This window comes from Rattus norvegicus, chromosome 7 (genome assembly GCF_021556685.1).
Source record: "Rattus norvegicus strain SHRSP/BbbUtx chromosome 7, alternate assembly SHRSP_T2T, whole genome shotgun sequence".
Classification (NCBI taxonomy): Eukaryota; Metazoa; Chordata; class Mammalia; order Rodentia; family Muridae; genus Rattus; species Rattus norvegicus.
Window position 1 is genome coordinate 5,986,130 of NC_141540.1, and position 27,405 is coordinate 6,013,534.

General features: G+C 47.3%; 1 protein-coding gene across 4 annotated transcripts; it reads left to right on the top strand.

Moving 5' to 3' along the window:
• The first annotated feature begins 117 nt into the window (after positions 1-117).
• Rnf41 (ring finger protein 41) lies at positions 118-25,443 on the top strand. 4 transcript variants are annotated; one of them, NM_001401068.1, is given in 8 exon segments: positions 118-289; positions 2,264-2,355; positions 3,780-3,962; positions 15,462-15,574; positions 21,800-22,071; positions 22,941-23,076; positions 23,422-23,525; positions 24,175-25,443. In NM_001401068.1, coding segments are annotated over 5 exon segments (954 nt in total). In that variant the 5' UTR covers positions 118-289; positions 2,264-2,355; positions 3,780-3,962; positions 15,462-15,484; the 3' UTR covers positions 24,527-25,443.
• Positions 25,444-27,405: the final 1,962 nt, after the last annotated feature.

Below are 27,405 nucleotides of genomic sequence, written 5' to 3' on the forward strand. Positions count from 1 at the left end.
TAGCCCCCGCCTCTCGTAGGCCGCTCGCTAGGAGCGTCCAGGCGCCACCGAGTTAAACAGAGAGGCGGGGCTTGGTGACGAGCTTCCGCCCCGTTGCGTAGCAGCAGTGGGCGTGGTCAAGGGCTAGCTCGAGAAGGCGAGGAGTGGTCGGAACCTTCTTCTCCATCCTTCTCTTCCCCTTCCCCTACGGGGAAAGGTTGAGACCCGGTACGCAGGCTGCGCCGCGGCCCCCGTGGCCTCAGCTACAGCCAGGTCCCGCGTCCGGAGAAGCCAGGCCGCGTCCCGTGCGGTTCGTAGTGCGCCTGAGCGAGCTTATAACCCGGGGTTGGGGGAGAGGGGGTGAGGTCCCCGTGGATTGGCGCCTGGGTCCGAGGTGCTCGGGGTCGGGAGGAAGGGTGGAGAGGAGGAGGAAAATGGAGGAAAGGAGCTCCGCTGGGAGGAGTCGGGAGGTGAGCTGGGGTCTCTGGAGCTTGGGAAGGTCCTCTGGAGTAGGGGAAGCCTTGGGAAGTACGGGAGTGGCCTTGGGCCGGTCTGAGGACCCGGCTGGAGCAGACCGCTGGGGCTGAGGGACAACATGGAGTTTAAATGACAATGATTGACAGACAGGCCTAGAGACGAAGAGGGGAACGTTCTGGGGGCTAGCCTTGGCAGGGACAGCGGAACCCAAACCTCCGCCCTCCAAGCGCCATAGCTTGGCTTCTTTCCCATGCCTTGTCTTTGGCAGCCTTGTCTTTCTCTTTTATTCCTTCGCCGCTCCTCTTCCCTCCCACCCCTCCGAGGACTCTTACATTCCTTACATCTTTGCCCCTGAATGATTTGCAGCCCCGCTCTCTGGCACGCACCATCCATCCACTCATTTAATACACTGAAAAGCCCACCCCAGCCCAGGAGGCAGGGCATTTGTGGGGCAGAGAGCGGGGGAGAAGCGGGCAGGAGAAAGACTCGAAAAAGCAGGATGAGGAGGTTTTAGGTTGGCACACTAACTTCACTTCAACTGGTAGCAAATGTTGTGGTTACCAAGGCCACTGTTCTTGGAGACTGACCTATGAGAATCTTGGCAGGTACTTCTTTTTTTTATTTTTTTATTTTTTATTATTTTTTTTTTTTTTTGTTTCTTTTTTTCGGAGCTGGGGACCGAACCCAGGGCCTTGCGCTTCCTAGGTAAGCGCTCTACCACTGAGCTAAATCCTCAGCCCCTGGCAGGTACTTCTTATACAATCGTTTTAACCAATAACAGGATTGTTGGCTGCTAGTGTTCCCCCAAGAACAGGATTGGCTAGTGCCAAGGGAAAGTGAGGGGTTGCAATAGGATTGTTCTGCAGTGTCTTCCCATACCTTGTTGCAGGGCCTACTTTGCAGTAACTGAAAAGAAGGAGCAAGCATTTTCAAACATTTCCTCTGGTTCTCACTGTGAGTTTACTTTGCCATTCTGTTGCTGAGACAGCTTATGAGAGCAGTCTTAAACGTGTGCTCTCGAGTGAGTTTATTATCTCATTTGATTTGCAGGGCAGTAGGTTAGAAAAGGCCAAGTGTCATCGTCTCTATTTGATAGTTGATGACTTGGCTTGTTTGAAGCTGTCCTGTCAGTGGATGGTAAAGCTTCAACCGGAATCCACGACCTCTCTCTCCTAATTCAATGCTTGGCTGACAAGCCCTGGTCCATTTTCTTAGGGGTTAATTTTCCCAGTATGGGAAGCTTTTTTGGTTTCTGTGTTTGGACCTTGTTCCAAGGAGACCAAGCGTAGCCAGTATAGCACCTGGTCCTGGGGTGTTTACTTTTGACTGTTCGGGTGCTTGCTCCAGATTGTTGAGAAATGGGGTGTTGTTCAAAGGAAGGAAGCACTCCTCCTCCTGTGTCACGTGGGGTAGGGAGGAGCATTAGCTCTCCCGTCTCTGGACGACAGTGAAGGAAAATGCCCTGCTTTACACCTTTCCCCTTCACCAAGAACACGCTGTAGTCGATGAGCGTGGTGAACTGCGAGCACGTGTACCACACTCAGGAGACAGGAGCAGTTGTGTTTTGCACGAAAGATCACCACCAAGTACTCTATCCTCACTTACCCTTTGCACTGTTGATACACACAGGACAATGAGCCAGGAACTTTAGTCGTCCTGTATGCCCTTGACTCAGACCCCCAGGGCCCTGCAATGGCCCTGAGTCCCACCCTTGCAGGCATGACCTAGTCAGCCCAGCTTTACTGCTTTCTGGTCTACCAGGTTGGCCACCTGGAACAACACTACCTCTACTTTTCCTCCTTCCCAGTTGTCTGAGAAGGGCTCCTGCCTCGTAGCCTCTGCTGACCTTGAGTTCACAGTGACCTTCCCAACTCAGCCTCCCAGGTGTTGGGATTGCAGGTATGAGCAACTGACTTCATTCTTTCCATTTACAAGTACCACCCACTTTCTCTGTCCCCACCCCTCTTCTCTCCTTTGTTTAAAACCTCATTCCCTTCAGAGTTGTTTCCCAGTTTGCACCTATAGCAATATTATTGAGTATTCTCTGTGCGAGATAATGTTTTCCACATGGAAACCGGGGTGTTTGGGGGTTTTCTTAATTTATCGAGACAGGGTCTCTGTGTACTCCAGGCTTACGGCCTTGCCTGGAATGATCTGAAACCCTGTTCTCTCACTGTCTTCTGGCTTTTTCCAGTCCTGGCACTGTAGGCATGCACTCTCAAGCACGGGGCTAAGGACTGGATCCCAGTGCCTTGTAGTCCTCTAGCTGCTGAGGTGCATCCCCAGGGCCACTTTTAGTTTTGTTGGAGACAAAGTTTGGAACTTGCTACATAGCCCAAACTGGCCTTGAACTCAAATTCTCCTACTTCACCTACCAAGTGCTGGGATTGCAGACATGGGCTGCCCTCCCTGACCTCAAGAATTGTTTTTACATGATATCATATAAATGAAATCACCTTGGAAATATTAAAGGATAGTACAGGGTGAGCATTATAAATTTGGAATTTTTAGGATTGCTTGTCGTTTTATGTGCTGAATAAAGAAGTGTATATACAGGGGCTGGAGAGATGGCTCAGTGGTTAAGAGCAGTGACTGCCCTTCCAGAGAACTGGGACTTGATTCCAAACCACCCACAAGGCAGTTCAGAACATACTGTAACTCCCAGTACCAGGGAATCTACTTCTGGCCTCCTCCGGCACCAGGCACAAATGTGGTTCTCAGACATATATACAGGCAGTATACACAGACATACACATACATACATATATATACACATATATGTATATATGTGTATATATATAATGACATATATGACATATATATAATGACAAATAATTTTGAAAAATTAATGTGTGTATGTATATATATGTGTGTATATATGTGTATATATATATGTATAATATATACACATACACTTTATTTTGAAACGGAATCCCATGTACTCCAAGCTGGCCTTGAACTTTGATCCTCTTGCCTCTACTTCTGGGGCACTAAGATTATATAGGCAGGCATCACTACCCGCCTGGTTTGTGTGGTGATAGGATTAAATTCAGGACTTTGAGAATGCTAGGCAAGCACGCTGTCACTGAGGTACAGCCTCTGCTTTCCTTTTCCCGTTTCTGTATGTTCTCAGACAAGTCTTGTCTCCAGTGGCTTCCCTTCTGTTCGTAGGGTAGTGCAGACAGAAGCCTGCAGTCCTGAAAGGAGTTTCTCCTCCTCTCTGCCTGGATGCCCCACCCATCATATCCAAGTCTGTCCAGTCTCACTGCTGAGTGAAGACAGCAGCCCTGCCTTACCTTTTCTCTCCCTGTGCCTATTAATAGAGCGCTCCTGATTGTGACATCACACCCACCCCTGGGCCATGAAACTTGTCTCTAGGAAGAAAGACTCAGTTGGAGAATAGCCAACAAGATGGGATACTTGGAGTGTCTCCTGAGTGGCACCAAGCAGAGGCATCAGGGGCTTGGAACCTTGTGAACAGGGAACCTGCCCCCACCACTTAGAAGGTAAAGGACCTTGGTTTGGGATCTCATTCCAACTCTTTTCCCTGGTCAGGGTTCCTTCTGACCTTGAAAATCTGGTGCCCTGAAGCTTTCCTAAAGTTAATGCATGCAATTTGTGTCTCTGTCTCGTTGGTAATTTCATGTTTTCTCTGTTTTTTTAATCTTACATACTCACTGGAATATATCTGTGCCTTAGCTTGAAGACAGTGGTTGCAATTACTCTTTCTTCCACCAGTCTCTGTCGGCAAGAAGATTGTATGTCAATGAAGAGGAGATTTGGGTTAACCACACAAGTAGGGCTGTGTGCTGGTGGACAATGGGAGTACCTGCTACAAGTTAGAGCCTTGCAGGCCTTGCATTAGGAATAGTATGAGTTCTTGTTTGCTTGTTTTTCAAGACAGGGTTTCTCTGTGTAGCCCTGGCTGTCCTGAATGAAACTCACTCTGTATACCAGGCTGGACTCGAACTCAGATCTACCTGCCAAAACAGCCAGGCCTACATTGTGAAGCCCTATCTCAAAAACAGAGAAACTACACAGATAGGTAAAATATCCTCTGGTAAATGGAGATCCCAGCATTCTGGGCTTAAACAGAACTTGGAAGTCAGGCAGCGCCACCTCTGTCTTCTAAGGGAGGAGACCTAGTTCTTAGAGAAGTTTCCGTTTAAGGAATCTCCTGTAAATAGGAAAGTGCTTCCTTTCAGGGAGTTGCTAGCAAGAGGGAGGTTAGTTGGTGGGAAAGCCAGGCATCTCTTGTAAAATAATTGCCATTTCTTATCCATTTTTGAATCATAGAGATTGTAGAGCCTTTTGGAAATTACATAGCCAAGATGTTCCTGTCACACAGAGTGAGAAACCGAGGCCTGGAGAACGCACTTGGTCAGCAATGGTGTTCGAGCTACGGCTCAGACAGAAGTGTTGTTATAATTTTCACTTTATTGTTAGTTTGTGCATGTGCGGAGGACTGCACCTTGGTTGCGTATGCAGCGGTCAGAGGACATTTGTGCACTTGCCTTCCTTTTCCCACCTTTATATGGGCTCCAGGGACTGAGCTGAGAATGCCAGGTTGGACAGCAAGCACTTTCAACCTGCTGAGCTGTCTCATCAGCTCCATCTCAAATGCAGTCATGGAGATTAAACATAGGGTGGGCTAGGCAAGCAAACACCCCTGAGCCATATCTCCAGCCCTGAGTGGCTTTACTCTGCTTTGAATCAGGCTTCTTTAGTCCATAAAAATTAAGTTCTGGTGGGTGAGCATAAGAGTTTAGCATTGAGGGCCAGAGAGATGGCTCAGAGGTTAAGAGCCTCTGACTATGGTTCCTGAGGTCCTGAGTTCAATTCCCAACACCCATATGGTGGCTCACAGCCATCTGTAATGGGATCTGATGCCCTCTTCTGGTGTGCATGAAAACAGCATTCATATGCATAACATATATGAATAAAAGTGTTTGGCTTTGAGAAACTGAAGAAAACAGAAACAAATAAGATCCAGACTGGTTACTTTAAACTGACTGAATGACATGGAGGTAGGTTCAGATGACGCTTCATATGGAAGGGTTGACACAAGGGAATGAACGCCACTTCATTTTTTTCTAGATCTGTTTATTAGAAGACTGGAAGATACAATGACACGTTGTGGGAACGCATGAGGTCGTTCACCGGCTAATTTCTTACCTAGTTAAATTTCCTACAAGTTGGCCTGTCTCCGTAGGTGGGGCAGGCTTTAGAGCCATTTGTGTCTGATCTTTTTGTAGTAATTGAGGCTGGGCTGTACAGGTATGGAGAAGAGAGACCACATCACTTAGCGCTGACGCACCCTCACTCATCTGTCAAGAGTGGTGGCTGCATGCCCATTTACCCTCACATGCCCGTGACTTACAGCCATGACTTTACATGGCTGCTCTAATGCTTCTCTTAGCATCTGTGCGTGTATTAATGAATGCATGCTTTATACATCTGTGCACATAGATTGAAGGACCCCTAAGTGGTTGGGCATGGTGGCACACATCTTTAATCCAAGTACTTAAGAGACAGGCAAATGAATTTCTGAGACTTCAAGGGCTTCCAGGAGTCTGGTCTCTTCTTCTTCTTCTTTTTTTTTTTTTTTTTTTTTTTTTTGGTTCTTTTTTTTCAGAGCTGGGGACCGAACCCAGGGCCTTGCGCTTCCTAGGCAAGCGCTCTACCACTGAGCTAAATCCCCAGCCCCATGTCTCTTCTTAATCACTGCTAATTTCTCAGCTCCAGCTAGCCAGCATCAATTGTCCCAGTAACACAAAGGTTTTCCTTTAATGATTCTGGTCTCTTGTTAATCCTAGCTGATGCTTCAGTTCCAGCTCACCAGAACCACAGATCCTCAACTCAGAATCTGCAAAGGTCTTGATAAAGTTTTTAAGTAACTCTCGAACTTCCCTCTGGAACCTCACAAGCCAAACTGGCCTCAAATAACATCTTAAAAACACAAGTTACATGAGATTCCTATGCCCCCAAAGTAAACAGCATGGACTGTCTTCAGAGATGACACAGACTGCCTTGGGGGTACTGAAAGCTTGGAATGGCTAAGGACTGTGCTGTAAGCGTTGATAATGCCCCGTAGAGTTACTGGGGGCGGGGTCTTGCATGTCAGTCAGTAGTGAGACTTGCCTGGCATGCTCCATGGCCTTACGTCTAAAACTGAGCAGCAAAGTCATGTATATTGGTGTACATCTTTACTCCAGGCAGAGGTAGGTGGATCTTCTCTGACTTTGAGCTTAGCTTGGTCTATGTAAGAAGTTCCTGGACAACCAAGGCTACATCAGTGAGAGGCATTAGCTAAAAATCTGCCCAAAACCTAGCAGAAACTTAGGCATAGGCTGGCTAGTTTTGTGTCAGTTTGACACAGCTAGAGTTATCAGAGAGGGAGCCTAAGTAGAGAAAGTGCCTCCATAAGACCAGGCTGTAGGCAAGCAAGTAGGGCATTTTCTTAATTAGTGATGGATGAGGAAGGATCCAGCCTATTGTGGGCTGGTGGTCCTGGCTGAGCAAGCCAGTAAGCAACACCCTCCATGGCCTCTGCATCAGCTCCAGCCTCCAGGATCCTGTCCTCCTGTTTGGGTCCCTGTCCTGACTTCTAGTGATGAGCAGTGATCTGGAAGTGTAAGCCAAATAAACCTTTTCCTCCCCAACTTGCTTTTAGTCATAGTGTTTCATTGCAGCAGTAGTAACTGTAATGACCATGTTGTTTTTGGAGGATCATGGAAGGACTTTGGAATTTGGGGCTTAAAAAGCCATCAAATGTTAAAGTTTGGTGAGCCTTTCTATTGGAGCTTAGAGGATAAGAATGTAAGTGGGACTTTAAAAGCAAGTTCCAGGGTAGCCAACACTGTTAATCAGAGACCCTGTCTCAAAAAACAAAACAAAAGGTATTTTTCCTTCCCTCCCTCTCCCTCTTTATTCCTCCCCTCTTTGCATGTTTCTACGGTAGGAATTGAACCCAGAACTTTGCGTCTACTAAGGGTTCCACCATTAAGCTACATCCTAGCCCAGCAGTGATTTAAAATGAATACAGAGCCAGAGAACTGGCAGTAAGTCAGTTTAGGGTTCTTGCTGGCAAGAGTGATCCCCAGAATCACAGACTTGTTGGTACATGTCAGACCTCAGCACAGGAAGGTACAGGCAGGAGAGTCCCAAGTTCAAACTCATCCTTGGCTACTGACTATATAAGGGAGCTCCAAAGCGCTAAACTGTCTCAAAGAAACAAAGTAGTATAGTGCAGTTTTTTGTTTTTTGTTTTTTTGGTTTTTTTGGTTCTTTTTTTCGGAGCTGGGGACCGAACCCAGGGCCTTGCACTTCCTAGGCAAGCGCTCTACCACTGAGCTAAATCCCCAACCCATAGTGCAGTTTTATAGGCATGTTTTCTACGTTGCCTTGGTTTTTGTTTTTGTTTTCGTTTTGACTTTTGACTTTTTGATACAGGGTTACTCTGTGTAGTGCCAGCTCTCCTGGAACTCTCTCTCTGTAGACCAGGCTGGCCTCAAACTCAGAGATCCACCTGCCTCTGACTCCTGAGTGCTGAGATATAAGGTGTGTGCACCACTGCCCAGCTTGTTTTATGTATGTTTTTAAAGATAGGTTCTCTATATAAACCAGGCTGGTCTCAAACCTACAGAGATCCTCTTAAGTGCTGGGAGTAAAGGTGTGAGCCACCATGCTTGTTTTGTTTTGTGGTGGAGGGGAGCCTCTTAATGTATAGACTGACAATCTCAGAATTTTTTATGCAGACTAAGTTAGCTTAAACTTGGACCTTCCTGCCCATACCTCTCAAGTGCTCGTATAATGAACCACTAAAACCAAGAAAGGGGGCATGGGGAGATGGCTCAGTGTTTAATCACTCGGTGTATAATTGGTGGTTGTGAAACTGGACTTTGGCCATCTGTCCAGTATCCCCCACTCCCCCCCACAGTGTTTGTTTGTTGCTTTGTTTTGCTTAAGACTGCATCTCATGTAGTCAAGGCTGGCCTCAAACTCTGTAGCTGAGAATGACCTTGAACATCTAATCTTCCTGTCTCTTTTACCTGAGTGTCAGGATACAGGTGTGTACCACCACACCTGTTTGTGTTGTATTGGGAAGCAAACGTGCATATCGGCCAGTTGGACTTTATCTCTAGCCTTGATTACCTTATATGTTTTGAAGCAGGGTCTGGGTCTATACCACTTCAGCCAGTAAAGTTAAAAGTCTTGGGGCTGAAGAAATGACTTAGTCTGTAAAGGCACCTACCATCAAGCTTGACTACCTGAGTTCAATCCCAGGACCCACAAGGTCGAAGGAGAGAACAGTCTCCCACAAGTTGTCCTCTGCCCTCCACACTCAGGCTGTACATGCATGTGCCTACAAACATACATGCACACACCCAGAATAAATAAAATGTAACAAGAACACTAATCTTCCAAATGTGGGTCTGGGGAGATGGGACAGTCAGTAAAGGCCCCACCACGTAAGCAGATCCCAGGCACCCATCTCAAAGCCAGGTGTAATTGTTGAATTTACGGCTATTGCCCTAGTGCCCCACATGGACAGACGGGTGGATCCTAAGAGATTTCTGGCCAGTCAGTCTAGCCCGTCTGTGAATCCAGGCCCACTGAAAACCTTCTTTTAAAACACGAGGGCTACTGAGATGGCACAATAGCTGGGTTGCCTTCTCAGCACCCACTTGGTGGCCCGCAGTCGTCTGTAAGGCCAGTTCCAGGGGATCCAACATCTTCTGGCCTCGGTAGGTACTGCATGCGTGCGGTGCACAGACATCTGTGCAGTTAACACGCCAGCACACATAGGACAAAACTAAAGAACAACCTAAGGACAAAAATGGTCAGAAAGGCCCTAATGTTCACCTCTGACCTCCATAGACACACACACACATACACATATACATACACGTACACACAGACACATACATACATACACACACACACATACACACATAAATACACGTACACACACAGACACATACATACACACACACATACACACATACATACATGTACACACAGACACACACATATACACACACATTACAAAATAAATGAAACACTTCACAAATCCTTGCACAGGACTATGTTAATCTTTTTATAGTTCCAGTTTTAGTGTATGTTTCGTATACATTTTTCTATATTGATAGGTTGTTCTGGAATTTCATAGACGTATACCATGTGTTTTGGTCCCAGTCCCCCACACCTCCCTGCAGCCCTCTTTGTTCGTCTACTACTTTCCCTCCAACTCCATGGGCTGCTCTTGGTTTGTGTTTTAAATTTATTTGAAGCGTGCATGGTAATGTATACCTTTAATCCTAAGTTAAGGCAGGTAGATCTCTGTGATTTCTAGGCCAGCCTGGTCTATTTTGTGTGCATAGGTGGTTTATGCCTGAGTGTATGTTTGTGTGCTATGTATGAGCCAAGCACCCAAGGAGGACAGAAGAGGGTGTCACTCTGGTTTCCTGGAACCTGTATTATCTGCCCTGAGAAAGGCTTTTTTGCGTGCTAGCAAAAAAGTTACCAGAGCTTTAACTGAAACACGGTTTGTTTCAGGAGGAAAGGTGGCACCCAGGTAAACTTCCAGTCCTAAGGGAAATGCCAGTACGTTAGGAGGCCATCTTGGCAATGCCCCAAGCCTCCACACAAGGCAGATGGGAGAACCAGAAAACAGAGAAGGAAAGTCCTGGTAGAGGCCAGTGTTGAACCCAACTTTCCAAATCCTCAGATAGTCTATACATTGTCAAAGATGGGGTCATTTGGCTGCGCCGTACCTGGAGACGCAGAAAGAGTTGATCCGGTTAGCAATCCTGATTCCGTCTTGACATATTGTTTATCCTGTATTTTTGCATTAATTTTGATATTTTAAAATACTGCATTAAAATATTGTTTACCGGGGTTGGGGATTTAGCTCAGTGGTAGAGCGCTTGCCTAGCAAGCGCAAGGCTCTGGGTTCAGTCCCCAGCTCTGAAAAAAAAAATATTATTTACCTTGAAAGAAAAAAAAGGGAAATGCCAGGATATTATCGTAGTCAAGGTTTAGGACCTGGTAATGTCATTCAGTTGCATAAAACCACAGGTTCAATCCCCAGCACTGTACAGAGTGACCCTGCTGGCACGTTACCCTAACTAGGAGGGAAGGGAGAAGACTAGAGGTTACATTTGTTTGCCTTTATACCCTTAAATATTCTTATTATAAGTAATCTAACAAGATTCTTTTCTTTTAAAGATTTATTTATTTATTATATATAAGTACACTGTAGCTGTCTTCAGACACACAGAAGAGGGCATCAGATCCCATTACAGACGGTTGTGAGCCACCATGTGGTTGATGGGATTTGAACTCAGGACCTCTGTAAGTCAAGGCTCTTAACCACTGAGCCACCTCTCCAGCCCAATCCAACAAGATCTTTCTACTTAAAAATAAAATTCTGGTTGGGGATTTAGCTCAGTGGTAGAGTGCTTGCCTAGGGAGCGCAAGGCCCTGGGTTCGGTCCCCAGCTCCGGGAAAAAAAAAAAATAAATAAAATCCTATTGTCAGAATTATCTGTCAAAGGCAGAAGGCTAGAGCTGGGGAGGGAGCTCAGTGGGTAAAAACACACCACCAAGTTTTACCTGAGTTCAATCCCTGAGACACACACAATGGAAGGAGACAACGAACTCCTCCATGTAAATGGATTTTAATAAACTATTAATTGTTAATATGATCAGAGCAGTCCCCCTATAACCAAGATAGAGAGTCCTGTAGATTATTTAATCGACTCTTGCACAATTACTGGGAGATTACCCCTAATCTATATTTCTACTTGCTAGACTTAATTTTCAGCTGTGCTCCCCAAATAGTAGCTGTCTGAATCCCTCCCTTGCTCCTGGTCCATCACATCTCCTGGAGACCTGTCTTCTCCTCTGTCTTCCTCCATTCTCCTTCCTGGGACCCCCAGCCTAGTAACTGAAACTCTGCCTCTTCTCCACAGTAATTGACTATAGCTACTATGTTTTAATCGATAGCTTTAAATTGGGGAACAAGGTTTGCAGAGCATTACTTGGTGTGTCTGAGGATCTGCAGCCAGATCTTGGATACATAGCAGTACCATACCAACCCCAGCACCCCGCAGTTTATCTTCTGTGATCTCCAGACCCTCTACACAGAAACATACACAGATAAACTACGCCAATAATGAATGAATGAATGAATGAATAAATAAATAAATAAATAAATAAATAAATAAATAAATAAATAAATAAATAAATGTTTAAAATTAAAAACAACAAAACCAGAAACCTAGCTGGGCATGGTGACATATCCTATACCCTTGGGAGGCAGAAGCAAGAGAATCAGAAGTTCGAGACGACCCTCTCCTACAGAGCCAGTTCAAGGCCATCCCATGTATTTATTATATGAGACCCTGTCTTAAAGACACTGCAGGGTGCTGGAGAGATGGCTCTGCGGTTAAGAGCGCTGACTGCTCTTCCAGAGGTCCTGAGTTCAATTCCCAGCAACCACATGGTGGCTCACAACCATCTGTAATGAGATCTGATGCCCTCTTCTGGTGTGTCTGAAGACAGCTACAGTGTACTTATATAATAAATGAATAAATCTTTAAAAAGAAAAAAAAGACACTGTAAAGCACAAAACCTAGGAAATTGATCCATGCCTGTTTGTTCACTCTTTTTCTTTTCTCTCTCCCTCCCTCTTTCCCTCCCTCCCTCCTTCCTTCCTGGCCTTGAACTCAGATCCACCTGCTCTACCTCCGTTGTGGTACAGCTAAGTCTGTGTGCCTGGGTGTGCTCTGCCTGCCTGTGTTCTGTGTGCCATGTGTGAGGCACCAGGCTCACATAGTTTCTATGGTTCTTATGTATGTTTCTATAGAGAAACTTAGAACTATGGTAAAATGTTAACAATTTGAGAATTGGGGCTGGAGAGGTGGCATTGGCTACTCTTCCAAAGGACCTGGGTTTGTTTCCCGGGCACTCAAATGGTGACTCAAAATCATCTGTAATTTCAGTTCCAAAGGATCCAACTCCCTCTCTGGCCTCCATGGGCATCAGGCACACACACATGTGATGTACATACATACGTGTAGGCAAAACACCCATACACATAAATAAAAATAAATTTTAAAAATATTTGAAGGATTGATAGGAAGGGTATAAGTCCGAATAATCAAAAGTATACGAGGGATTAGGGATTTAGCTCAGTAGTAGAGCACTTGTCTAGCAAGCACAAGGCCCTGGATTTGGTCCCCAGCTCTGAAAAAAAAAGAAAAAGAAAAAAGAAGCAAAAGTATATGAGACAGCCACCCACAAAAATATAAATTTGTGGATCCAAATTACTGAGTTGCTAAGGCTGAGAAATTTGTTAGCATCGTTGGTTTGTTTTTTTGTTTTTTTGGCATTGTGTCAACTCGTCAGTGAGGCCAGAGAAGCTAAGCTTTACCAGGCTTCTTGATGTGTAGCTGGTACTCAGGATGTTCACTATGTGTACATTGTAGGTTAGGAAGCTGTTTGCTCCTCAGAGATGGCTCTCAGTGTAGTTAGAACTTACTATGGCTCAGCTGGCCTTAAACATGTGGCTTACCACCTCCCTCAGCCTGCTGAGTACTAGGAATAAAGAAAGGCACTGTGCATGTACTAGCTAGAGAGTTTGTCAGGGCCTTTCACATTCTAGGCAAGAAGAGCTCTTCCCTGAGTTACCCCCCCAATCTGCAGCTAGAAAGATTTTTTTTTTTAAACTAAACTGTTTCTCTCTCTCTCTCTCTCTCTCTCTCTCTCTCTCTCTCTCTCTCTCTCTCTCTCTCTCTCTGTGTGTGTGTGTGTGTGTGTGTCTGAGCAGTGGTCATACAAGCCATTGATCCCAGCACTTGGGAGGCAGAGGTAGGTGGACTTCTATGAGTTTGAGGCCAGGCTGGCCTACAGAGTGAGCTTCAGGACAGCCAGGGCTGTGACACAGAGAAACCCTCTCTTGAAAAACACAAAAACATTTTGTGTTTGTGATGCTGAGTACTTGAACAGCCACTTGAACAAGAGTTGTGTGCCCGACAAACACTACCACTGAGCCGAGCATGAACCCTGACTGCATGTGCTTGCATGTAAGCATGTGTGGAGAGACCAGAGGCCAATGTTCGGTGTTGTCCCCAGTTGTTCCCCTCCTTATTTTTGAGACAGGATGTCTCCCTGAGCTTGGTGCTCCTGGTTGGTGAAGTTGGTTGGCGTGAAGCCCTGGGACCCTGTCTGTGCCTCCATGCACGGTCCTCATTCTTAAGACATCCTACTTAAGCTGCCTACTGTGCTATCTCCCCAGCCTCTTGTTGCTTTGTCTTTTGAAATGAGTCTCACTATGTAACTTGTAGCTTGGGGCTGTGTGGAGCAGGCTGACCCTCAGTTTGCTGTGTGTGCTCTGCTTGCCTCTGCTTCCTGAGTGCCGAGATCACAGGAGTGTGGCACAGTGAGTGTCCTGCTGCACACCGCTTGTAACTCACCCTTCCAGTGCAGACTTCCTCGGTCACTCTGAGATGCTACTTTTGCTCTAAGTAAACTTTTTTAAAAGCTTAGGAGAGTGCAGACTACCAAAACATAGCCGTCTACTTTGTTCCTGTGGTGAGACACCACGACCAAGGATGACTTAAGGAAGGGATTCCTGTTGCCTAAGGTTACAGAGAGTCCATGATGTGGGGGGAAGGCCTGGGCATGTTGGCAGGAGTAGGAGCTGGTTACATCTTTTATCCTCACACAGAGAAAATAGGTGGGGAGTGGGGAACGGGAAATGAGGTGGGACTATAACATCCCCAATGAACACTGTCAGCTGGGGATCAAGTATTGAATGCCTGAACCTAGGGCACATTGCTCTTTCAGTCCTTCGTGCAGACCGTCTTGTCTGTCCTGTGAGGCACAGGTTCCCCCATCCTACACACAGTAATACTAATTCAGAGAAATAAACTGGGTGGACGGATTCTAAATTCCTGAGAACTTACTGACTCTTCAAGAATATCACAGGTGATGGGCTGGCCGTTCCAATATCAGGAACTCCTAACTCTATTACCCTGTCAGCCGGATAAAGAGCGAGGTCTTAGATGTCATTCACTGACTCTGGGTTTCACCTGTGGCAAGACATGGCCGCACTGCTGTTCTGTGGCCCTTGGTTTCCTGAATCTGTCTCTTCTCCATCACAGCCATTTAATTCAGGCTCACCATCTGTCTCCTGCCTACAGTTTTTCTTGGCTCCAGTCTCTCACCTGTGGACACAGTGTGATTTTTGTTACTTTGTTTTATCTGAGTCTCACTATGGCGCTCTGGCTATCCCTTTGTTTTGGTTTTTGTTTGAGACTGGGTCTCACTGTCTAGCTGTGGCTATCTTACAAGTCACTATATAGATCAGTCTGGTCTTGAACTCACAGGGATTAAAGGCGTGGGCACCACATCTGGTGTTTGTTCCTTTGTTTTTGGTTCTGAAGATTGAACCCAAGGGCTCATACACTGTAGATAAGCAATCTCTACCACTGAGGTGTATCCTCAGCAACACATTGATCTTAAAAGCTCATTATTAAACTGTCCAGTGATATCCCATGACCTCTGTGACAAAGGTCCAAATTCTAAATTCTTGGCAGCCAGGCCCTTGCTTGCCTGTTCGGACTTGTGTCTTGACACTCCTTTATCCCCTCAGCCAACCTTTTTCTGAGCCCACCTGGGCCTAATGCTCTGTCCCAGGCCTCTACCTAACTAGCTCTTATTGCTCCAAAGGACACATTTCCGGAAAACTCAGAACCACTGTTCTTCCAGCCTAGATCAGGAGTTCTCTCCTTAGAAGCTTCCATTGAACCTAAACTGCATTGAAATTTGTATTATGTGCTTATGTAAAGTCTGCCCTCACCTGGATGTACTCCTCATAATAAATTCTCGATGAATATCTGTTTGAAACATGAATCGGTTTTGGCAGGAAGCTCAAGCTCTGACCACATAGACTTGGCTTTTTCTGAAGTGACCTTTTTTACTTACAACTCCTTGCAGGACCTGGGTTTCAGTGATGAGACATGGGGTATGATGTAACCCGGTTCCAGGGGGACGTTGACGAGGACCTCATCTGCCCTATTTGCAGTGGAGTCTTGGAGGAGCCAGTACAGGTGAGTGGGCCTTAGGGCAGTGGCAGTAGGACTACCAGAGTACTCTTGAGGAGTGGGCTCCTGGGACACATACACCTGGACCCCCAGTAGGCATTCAGGAGTCTGTCAAGAGTTGGGTCAGATCCTGAGGCCACTGAGACATCTGTAGTGGTCGGTGCTCAGCTGTGTGTTTGTTCCCACAGTGACTTGGTAGTTGGTTTTCTACAGGAACTCAAAGTCTGTGCTCTGTCTGTGACTGACCTTGTAGACGTTCTGGATCTGTTCTCACTGCACTTGACAGATGATGCTTTGTGGAATGGACAGTGTCCCTGCCCCTCTCCCAAGCCTGCCTCTAGTCTAACATAACATAACTCTGCTTCCTTCCTGGGATCTATTGAAAGGGTTTGATGTAGCCACGTACTGTGCACTTTGATGTGGAAGCTGCCGGGTCAATAGGTCATTTCTTGTTCTGGTTGGACCAGGCCCAGAGTCACTTATGTTCTAGGATTGCCAGGCAAGCTGTAAGGTAAATGCATCCTACACAAGCCACATTGCCCTCATTTGCAATCCGGTGACACTTGGCCAGTTGAGGCCATTGATTTCTAAACCAGGACATCAGTTAAAGCCATCTCATTTGCTTCTTTTACACAGGGCACCTTTGAGACTTTGATTCTTTCTCTCCAGTTTTCAGCCATTAAAAGGAACAGAGGTTTGAGCAGAATAAAGTTGAGGCTCCACTCCAGAGACTGTCAGTTGGGGACTTTTCTGTCTTTGTACCTATTGCTGTCACAGGCTTATTATTAGCTGGGTGTAGAGCAACTCTCTGGTGGTATGGAGAGGTCACTGAGTAGGTTCTGCCCCCTCAGGCCATAGCAGACAGGGTATTGTCTGCTTTCTGGCGCTGTCATTTAAGGCGAGTCACTTGTAGAAAGATGAATGGTTGTTAGTGAGCCCAAGTCAGAAGCCACCCACCCATCTCCAGTGTTTACCTCCTTAGGGGGAAGGCAGGCAGCCTTCATGATGGTTGGCGTGATCCTGAAGGCCTGGGTGCTCTTGTCCTACCACTGCTTGCTTACTCAGGGATGGTGATAAATGAAATGGCTAAGAAACCAAGCTGCAGGGGCTGGAGAGATGGCTCAGCAGTTAAGAGCACCCGACTGCTCTTCCAGAGGTCATGAGTTCAATTCCCAGCAACCACATGGTGGCTCACAACCATCTGTAAAGAGATCTGATGCCCTCTTCTGGTGTATCTGAAGACAGCTACAGTGTACTCATATATAATAAATAAAATAAATATTAAAAAAAAAAAAAAAAAAAAAAAAAAACCAAGCTGCAGCTGTACAGATGACTCATGGTTAAGAGTACTTGCTGATGTCCCAAAGAACCCAAGGTTAATTCATAGCAGCCACATCTGTGCCATGGTGGCTCTCAGTAACTCCAGTTAAGGAGACCCAAAACCGGGAAGGGGAAAAAAAAAAAAAAGGAGACCCAAAACCTTAGGCACCTATGCTAATGTACATGTAGCCCATACAGGAACCGACAACTACACATAATTAAAAATAATAAATGCACCTTTTAAAGGTGAAGGGAAAAACAAATTTTTCCTTCGTAGTAGTTATCAATTGGAGATAGCTTCTAGATTAGGGATGGGGCTTGTGTCCACTTTTCCCATGAAATCCTGGAACTCTTGTCTGTCTTGGACCTGTGCTTTCTGCCAGAGTCTCTGTGAATTCATGTTGTTACTTGAATGGTGGTATCTTCCATCCCCACTGTCTCTTACCGTTTCCCATCTCCTCTTCTGCAGGACTCCCTAAGCAGCAGTGTGTGTGTGTGTGTGTGTGTGTGTGTGTGTGTGTGTGTGTGTGTGGTGGGGGGTGGTGACAACACCCCTTTTAGGAACAACAGCTTTGAGGTCTCACTCTTTGTACATCGTCTAGTCATGCCTGGGTCTCAGAATACATTGCATTTTTTCAGTAAAAATAAAAATGTGTGTGTGGCAGGGGTGGGCTGTGTGTGCAGAGATGGCAAAGTGGTTAAGATCATTAGCTTAGAGGATCAGGTCAAGTCTCAGCATCTGCAGACATTCTGCAACTCTAGTCCTGGGTGCTGTGACACAGTCCTCTAATGATAGCAAACATGTGGTAGACATAGGTAAAACACGCTGGCAAAACACCTATCAGATAAAATAAAAATGAATGTAAAAAAATCAGACTGGTTGTGGTGGCTCATAAAGTTAGATGTGCTGACAAGGCAGAAGCCAGAGGATCTCAAGTTCAAGATCAACCTGGACTCACCTTTGTGTGCTGGTGAGATGACTAGATCGGTCAAAGCTCTTATCAAGCAAGCGTGGGACTCTTCAATCCCTGGATTCCATGGGGGGGGAAAGTCCCTGGAACCTGCCTGACCCCGTCCACCCCTCTGTCCTGTCTCCCCATATACACAGGCATGATAACTTTTAAAATAAACCAAAATGGTATAAAAAGATACATGGAAAACATTCACGTGCCCTGCCTCCTAGTCAGCTCCTCAGAGGGAGCTGCTTTGCTTGTGAGTGAACTTGACTTTGCTGTGTAGCCCAGGAAGTCACTTCTCTTCTTCCAGGACATCCTGGGGATTGAACTCAGGAGTGAACATTGCAGCAGCTGGGCTAACCTACTAAGCCAATCCCATCAGCTCTGGCCTCAAACACCTGCTCCTACTGTTGTAGCCTCCTCGGCTTGAGGATTGTACATAGAGATCTATAGATAGCTATTTTTATCAGTTTATTTGGTATCCCTTTAGTGAGCATCTTTTTTTTTTCTTCCCTTGGTGACAGTAGGGCTATGTAGCCTGGCTGTCCTGGAACTTGCTCTGTAGGTCAGGCTGGCCTTGAACTCATAGAGATCTGCCTGCCTCTGCCTCACCGAGTGCTAGGATAAACTTATGTGTCACCACACCCAGCTTTAAAACATAGTTTTAAATGTAACTTAATTATTAATTTTTAAAATTTAATCACATTTTTACAAATGTAATTTTAAAATTGGATTTAGAGTGTATGTACACACATGCACACACAGGTCAGAGGACAATTTGTGGAAATCAGTTCTCTTCTTTTACAGCACGAGTCCTGGGTGTTGGACTCAGGTCATCTACAGGGCACCAGCCTTCATCCGGTTAGTCTTTTAGAGATGAAAGTAAGTGTCTAGAGAGAAGGAAGGAAGGAAGCCCCCCTCCCACCCCTTTCCTACTTTTGGTGCTAGGGATGAAACCCAGAGCCTTGTTCTTTCTAGGCAGGATCTCTGTCACTGAGCGGTATCCCCAGTTCCTGTTTGCACTTGAAATAATCATTCTGACTGAGCACTGTAGACTAAGAGGCAAGAGAAGGCAGTTGGAAGGCACACTTGACAGTTCAGATAAGAGGTGATGCTGGAGGAACTAGAACTGGGTCCGAAGCAACAGAGGTAGAGAAAAGTGGGCACACTAGGATTTTTTTTTTTCTTAAATAGTATGTTTAGATTTTAAGGTGACTCAGGTATGGTAGCACCTGCCTATAAACCCAGCTCTCTCTCAGGGGTTCAAGGTAAGCCTTCCCTAGACAGCTATTTCAGGGACAGGATAGCCGGTGCGTGGCTTTGAAAAAACATGGGGGACTGGGTCTGGAAGCACATGCCTTTAGTCTTAGCACTTGGGAGGCAGAGGCAGGCAGATCTCTGTGAGTTCAAGGTCATCCTAGTCTACAAATCCATTCCAGGACAGCCAGGGATACACAAAGAAACCCTGACTCAAAAAAAAAGGGGGTGGGGTGGGGATTTAGCTCAGTGGTAGAGCGCTTGCCTAGCAAGCGCAAGGCCCTGGATTCGGTCCCCAGCTCCAAAAAAAAAAAAAAAAAAATAGAAAAAAGGGGGCTGGAGAGATGGCTCATTGGTTAGGAGCACTGACTGCTCTTCCAGAGGTCCTGAGTTCAATTCCAAGCAACCACATGGTGGCTCACAACCATCTGTAATGGGGTCTGAAGCCCTCTTCTGGTGAGTCTGAGGACAGCTGCAGTGTACTCATATACATTAAATAAATGATATTTTTAAAAGAAAGAAAAAAAAAGAAAAAGGTTTTGAGAAGAGTCACATGTTAAAGGTTAAAGGTTTCATATGTATATGTGAGTATGTGTGTATGTGTATATACATGTATGTATACACATGCATACATATATCTTCATAGTTAGCTTTTTTTTTTTTTTTTTTTTTTTCCCCCGGAGCTGGGGACCAAACCCAGGGCCTTGCGCTCGCTAGGCAAGCGCTCTACCACTGAGCTAAATCCCCAACCCCTTATAGTTAGCTTTTTTAAAATTAGACACTTTTAATTAACACTTTAACTTAAATTTCTCACGTATGTGTGTGTGCGTGTGTGTGCATGTGTGTGCACAGCCTGCTGTGACACGTGTGGACCAGGCGACACTCTGGGGAGTTGGCTCTCTGCTTCTACCAGGCCTGGCAGCAAACACCTTTACCTGCCAAACCGTGTCCCCACTCTGAGCCGTGACAGCACAGGGGTTTGCACATTCTGCACAAGCCTGTGGAAAGGGGGCCTCACAGCCACGCATGTGCCATGGTGCATGTGATTTGCACTGATCCACACTCCCCAGTTCTGGGCACAGACACAATGAATACAAAGTTTACCTGACTTGGATACCGTTGCCCATGGCTGAAGGCCAGGTAGTATTTTCACAGGGACCAAAGAACCGTCTCAAAGAAATAAAAGATGTCTTTATATATGATGAGGAGGGGTCACTTTGGTTTTTGAAACAAATCCAACTAGCCTGGAACTTGGGATCCTCCTGCCTTCTGAGTTCTGGAACACTGCCCCCCCCCCCCATGATATTTATGAAACTGAAATTTGTCATTGCACAAAAAGAAAAGAAGAAGAAGAAGAAGAAGAAGAAGAAGAAGAAGAAGAAGAAGAAGAAGAAGAAGAAGAAGAAGAAGAAGAAGAAAAGAAAAAAGCTAGTCGTGTTTAGGGCCCCAGATGTTTGCGAGTCAGGGGCAATAACTCATTGAAAGGTCATGACAGACCGCAGAGAGACGGAACTTGAGTCTTCACAGAGAAATCTCAACCTCTCACCACAGTTCCCCTTGCTTGTTGTTGGGTCTTTTTTCTTTCATTTAAAAAAAATACTTAAAGATTTTTATTTTTTTATACGTGTGGATAAGAAAGGGCTGGGGGATGAATATGCCCTGTGTACGTTCCTGGGGAGATCAGAAGGAACTGTTGGACTCTCTGAAACTGGTTAGAGATTGTTATGAGCTGCTGTGTGTGCTGGGAACTTAGCTTCAATCCTTGGAAAACTAGTAAGTGCTCTTAACTGCTGAGGGGTCTCTCCAGCCCCCAGTTGTTTGTTTGAGAGTTTGGAGGGACTGTTTGTTGAGACAAGGTCTTACTCTGTAGACCATGCTGCCATGGAACTTAAAGAAACGCGCCTGCCTTTGCCTCCCAAGTGCTGGGCTTAGAGGTGTGCACAGCAGGCCCGGATTGGTCTTCTTATACTCATTCAGCGTGCACACGTGCTCGTGAATACACACATAGTCTGTGGGACATATGGAGCTCAGCAGTCTGCAGCAGTCAGTTCTCTCCTACCACGGAGATCCGAGGGATCAGACTCACCTCATCCGGTTTGGTGGTGAGCACTCTTACCTGGGAGTCCCCTCTCCAGCTGCCTTTGTTTTCTGAGGCAGCTCTTGTCGTCTAGGGCAGGTGCTTACAAGACGACCTCCTCCTCAGCCTATGAACTGGGGACACCGACTTGCAGGGCCACATGCAGCCCTTGCTCTCTCTTACTTCTGTTGTGGTTAGTGAGGTTCTGCCCAGCTGTAAGCTGTGTCTGAGTCATTCTCGAAGCCCTGTGTGTAGAACACACCTATCTCCATATGGGTCTGCTGCGCTCACCCTTGCCTGCAGAGCTCATCTTCCTCTGGACTTACGTAGCAGTTATCATGTATGCGATCCTGCTGGCTGTTAGTGTTAGTGTTGTGTCCTCTTTTCCATTGACCTGGAGCGGACGGTGTGTCTCTTACTGTTACAGAACCTTTTGCTTGTTTGTCTTGTCTCAACTCATTTCTGCCCCTGAGCACAGGAAACAAGTCTTGTACCTGACCTGAAAACGCTCACCTGTCATTTACTGTGGGCCCCCAGAGTCTGGTTGCAGGCTTCACTGCCGGCCTCGTAACTCCTGGGTCCAGGGTCTCAGCTCTCGCTAACTCCCTGTGTCCCTTCTAGGCGCCTCATTGTGAGCATGCCTTCTGCAACGCCTGCATCACCCAATGGTTCTCTCAGCAGCAGACGTGTCCGGTAGACCGTAGCGTTGTCACGGTTGCCCACCTGCGCCCAGTGCCTCGGATCATGCGGAACATGTTGTCAAAGCTGCAGATTGCCTGTGACAACGCTGTGTTTGGCTGCAGTGCTGTTGTCAGGCTTGACAGCCTCATGTCCCACCTCAGTGACTGTGAGCACAACCCGAAGCGGCCTGTGACCTGCGAGCAGGGCTGCGGGTGAGACTCCTCCTTCCACTCATGCAGGCGAGCCTTCCCGCTGTCGCTGCACTCCTGTAGGCAAGGGCCCCCCCGCCCCCGACCTCCTGGGCTCCGTGCCCGCCCGCCTGCCCACAGAGCTCCACTTTCCAACTGTGAAGAGGACAGCAGTCCAGTGAGCTCTGGTGGCACTGGACATTGAGGTGCTTTATTTTCTCTCCAGACCAATGTCCTCTGTCAGGCCAGGTCACCTATGCCAGTCTCTCACCTTCATGTTCCCTTGTGCCTGTTGCTGCTGGTGTGGTGAGGGGGGAAGTATTGAACACTGGTGCTCTGCGCAGTGGAGTAGGACTCCTCATGAAGGAGTGTGCGGTAGGATGCCCACAGAGCAGCCGGAGCGACACAGCAGCTCCCCTCCTAGTTCAGGCTGCCCCTAAGGGCACAGGAGGACAGTCTGTGGAGGGGGTAGGGCGTGTGCTGCTTACTCAGTTGGTGGAGAGCTTTCCTAGTATGCAGAGCTGGCTCTGTCTCGAGCACTGTGGGGCAATGGTGATGATCACACCCTTAGTCCCAGCACTGGAAGGTGGAGAAGGAGAGCAGAAACTCAACGTCATCCTTAGCACCAGCTGGAAGGTAGTCTGTGCTGAGCGAGACCTTGTCTCGAGGCGTTTATTGGCGGGCCCTCACAATGCTGTCTTGTGGGTGCCAGTTCTGTATAAGGGCAAGGAGCATGTTTGGAACAGGAAAGCGAAGAAAGGAAGGACTGGGAAGATTGTTAAGAGTGTGAGTCGCAGAAAGCCACTCAGCAGTTTTCTGTCACAGAATGAGCCATGAGCCTCTAATGTCCTGTTGAATAGTCTGTTCCGCTCTTGTCTCATTCTGAACTGCAGCCTGGAGATGCCCAAAGATGAGCTGCCAAACCACAATTGCATTAAGCACCTGCGCTCCGTGGTCCAGCAGCAGCAGACGCGCATCGCAGAGCTGGAGAAGACATCTGCTGAACACAAGCACCAGCTGGCAGAACAGGTGGGCCCAGGAAACGAGGGGGATGAGGGGACGTGTCCACCTTAGTAAATAACCTCCTGCCCACCCCAGATACCACCGTGAGCACCAGCCACAGCCTGTGTCCTGCTCTGTCCACAGTTCAGGAGAGAATCAGTTGGATCTGTCTTCCCTCACTCCCTTCATCCCATTCAACCATTCGGTCATCTGACATGTGGAGTGCCTTCTTCATGAAGCCATTTTGCTATGTCTTTCCCTGTCTTCCTGAAGACACTTACACAATACTATTCCTCAGATCTCCCAGGCAGCTCATTCTCAGACCCGCTGATTGGCTTAAGCGTCCTCTTTGGTTCTGTTCCCACCCAACAGAAGCGAGACATTCAGTTGCTGAAGGCGTATATGCGAGCCATCCGCAGTGTCAACCCCAACCTTCAGAACCTGGAGGAGACAATCGAGTACAACGAGATCCTTGAGTGAGTTCCACTCAGGGTTAGAGTTAGAGGGAGGGCAGGGCCAGAGAGAAGAGCAAACCCTTAGCTCCAGTGCAGACTCGTTCATTGGGATGGATGGCAGGGAATCCTGCCTGAGGATGCAATTAGTCCAGAGTTAGCTGAGTGCCATCATGTACAAAGCATGTTCTAAGAGCTTTGGGGTCCTCAGGATCAAGTGGGGTAGCTTAGCACTCAGAGGAGAAGGGGCAGAGTGACGTCCAGGACAGTCTCCAAAACCCAGCAAACCAAGCAAGTAAACATGGGAAGTATAAGACTCTTTCCATTCGGAAGGCCTGTGTAGTGGGTACCAGACTGTGAGTGTGGAAGTGGAGAGGAGTGGGTCTGAGGGCCACAGTGTAGAAGACATTTCTTCATTCAGGATAGTCTAGTGGTTGCTGTGTGGTAGGCACCATGCATTGTTGGGATTTCAAAGGATAACAGTCTAGACTCGGGGATGGAGTATGGGTGAGTGACGTGAACAGCAGGCCCAACTAGAGAAGGATTTGGCTTTTCTGAGCCAATACTGGAAAGAAAGTCAGGCGGCCTGCAGAGTGGAGGTCCTCTCTGAGGAGAAAGAGCCAAAGCAGAGGAAGGCAGGAGCTGGAATGACCATCTGGACCCCTCCACACAGGTGGGTGAACTCCCTACAGCCGGCAAGAGTGACGCGCTGGGGGGGGATGATCTCCACTCCTGACGCTGTGCTGCAGGCTGTAATCAAGCGCTCCCTCGTGGAAAGTGGCTGCCCAGCTTCTATCGTCAACGAGCTGATCGAAAATGCCCATGAACGCAGCTGGCCCCAGGGTCTGGCCACACTAGAGACAAGACAGATGAACCGGCGCTACTATGAGAACTACGTGGCCAAGCGCATCCCTGGCAAGCAGGCTGTGGTGGTGATGGCCTGCGAGAACCAGCACATGGGTGACGACATGGTGCAGGAGCCGGGGCTGGTCATGATCTTTGCACATGGTGTGGAGGAGATTTAAGAGCGTGACTGACTATGAGGAAGAGGTAGAGTGGGAACCTATGGCCGCTCCAGCAGCTGAGCCCTGACCTCCCCACACACAACCCTGTGCCACGGCTTGTACTGGAGCCTCGCACTCCCTGCTTCTGGCATGAAGGACCTTGGGCCACTTAGCTCAGCCTTTCAGCGGGGAACCCAAGTTCCTGCCTTTTGCTATATTCCTCCCCCCACAATGTCTGTAAATTTTCAGTCAGGGTGGAGAAATCCCCACTTCTGTATTTGCTGACTAAGATCCCTGGTTCCCAAATATTTTCAGAAAGCACAAAGACATTTGTTTTCCCTAGAGGGTCAGGGTGGAGTGAGGCATTTCTAATTGTCCCTCTCTTCCAAAACCAGGGGATCCAAGCAGGCAGGCTTGCTGGCTCCATGCAGCATTGAGAGAGCAGCTCTGACATCCAGCAGAAGGGCTAACAGTGTGACCAAAGCCCCTCTAACTAGTGAGGCCAGGACTTGGTCCTCACTAACAGCCCTTGGGGAAGACCTTTGTGCTGAGCACATCCCTGTCCAGGCCCCTGTGACTGTGCAGGCCTTGCTGGGTGTGCAGGGAAGGAAGAGGGTAGGCATTGGTGTTCACGCACTCAGCAGGAAAGCTGTCTGGCTCTGCTGAAGGAGGATACCACTGCCCCTTGAGGCACGTCTATGTTGCCTCGTAGGCCCCTCTTCAGTCCTGTGATTGTAGTTGGCTGGATTTCCTTTGGTGTTTGTTTATATTCCCCAAGTCTCAAACCTCATCTGTTACCCAGTCTTGTTTTCATAGAATGGACTGGCTGTGTCTGTCCTCCGATCCAGCCCAGCCACATTGTTGGCAATTTAATTTATTTACTTTTTTTTTTTTAAGAAAGGAGAAAAGAAAAAAAAAATGAAGAAAACTTAAAACCTTTCTTTCGCCCTTTCTGCTGCTGTCTCTATTGCGGGACTCTGGGTGGGTGGGGCTGTTTCAGCACAATCTTTGGTCTGACACCTGCACTGACCCTCCCCTCCATCACCCTGTCTGAGCAGGAGCTTTGGCTGAGGCAGTGCAGCATCAATGCCTGTGCCCCATGAAGACATTTGTTCCCTGCCTCCTGGGGTCTCCTTGTGAAACCCTAGGATTAATTGGCACACGCATTTCGAAGGTGACTCTACCATGTTTCCTGAGGAAACTTCCTGTTTCTCTGGGTTCTAACCTTCACCAGACAGATGGAATACAGATTAGATACGTATCTAAAACCAGGCTGAATACACTGCCTAACTCAAGTCCAACTAAGGACTTTGGGTCCATTTAAGGCTTACTGGGTCATTGCCGGGTTCCCTGTGGTGGCCAATAGAGTGAGCAAGGAGGAATCGTAGGTGTGATCATGTTAAAAGCACAGGTGGGAGTGTGCTTGGAGAGGCCCCAGGGCTCCCCTTCACCAGACACCAGCTTCTCTCCAGGGTCCCATTCGGGGCTAGCTTGCTGTTGGCCTCAGTTGAGTGGTGGCCCCTTTGGGATTAGGATAGAAGGATATAGCTTGAGGATCATAAGAGGTTGGATGTTCCAGCTCTGGGGCATTAAGCTCAGGAATTTGAAAAAGGCTGCTATATTTAGTCGGGTTACTGCATTTCTTGTTCCTCTTTGCCCCTGCCTGCCTTGTCTAAGCCCACACTGTCCTGCCCTTCCTCTGAGATGATGGAGGAAGCTGAGGCCTCCGTGCCCTTTGCACTGCTGTCTGCAGCTCTCCGGTTGTGCTGTGTGCTGTACATAGTGGTCACTGCACTGAGAAATCTCTCTCAAATCTAAAGTCTTACCCCCTCGAGAAGGGTTCTGCCTTGCTTGGTGGTGTACTTTCCACTGACCTCTGCCTTGGGAGAGTCTGTCTGGAAATCGTGTACACTTCACCTGCTTTGTGGCGTCCTGTGCTCTGCTGCTTTACCTGTATTCTCTTCAGAGGATGTTTTTCTAAATGTTCTTGCATTTGGGGGACACTATAGAGGACTTTAGCACCTCTTTCCAGCAAGTGGAGAAGCTTCTGCTCCCTAGGGTCTCCTGACTAATACGGGAAGGAAACCTGAAACAGCTCTCCAGCTGTCTTCAAACCTTGATAAGGATTTTCCTGGCCTAGGGACATGGCTCTGGGGGTGAGAGCTCTTACTGTGCATGAGGATGTGAGTTCAAATTCCCAGCCCCTTCATAAAAACAGCATGGCCAAGAGATAACTTCCGCTTTGTGTGGGCAGAGGTAGAAGGCTCACTGGAGCTGGCTGCTCCCTATCCTAGCTCCGAGTTCAGTGACAGACACTGTCTCAAAGGAATAAGGCAGCCAGGTGTGGTGGAACATGCTTTTAGTCCCTGAAGGCAGATCTCAGAGAGGAGCCAGCAAGTTTAAAGGAATATAGCATAGTAATAAAACAGGACACCATCCTCCTCTTCCAACCACCTTGAAAGCATGACTATGCACATACATGTCCAACATTTCTTGTTACTACCTTATTCCTACTGTGAAAAACCACGTGTGTGTGTGTGTGTGTGTGTGTGTGTGTGTGTGTGTGTGTGTGTGTCTTATTTATGAACATTTTGCCTGTATTTTTGTCTGTGCACCACATGCATGCCTGTTGCCCACAGAGTTCGGAAAAGGGCACTGGATCTAGAAATGGAGTCAGAACGTTGTGAGCTACCATGTTGAGTTTGAACCTAGATGCTGTAGGAGAGCAGCCAGTGCTCTTAACCACTGAGCCATCTCTCCAGCCCCCAACTGTGTATTAAGTTTGTTGTTTCTTTATCATGCACCTAATGTAAATCTAATGGAACTCTCCTGAGACTTAAGTTGGGGGAAAGGACATTCCCGTCTCCCAGAGTCTTCCCTTTAACGCAGTCCCTGATGGA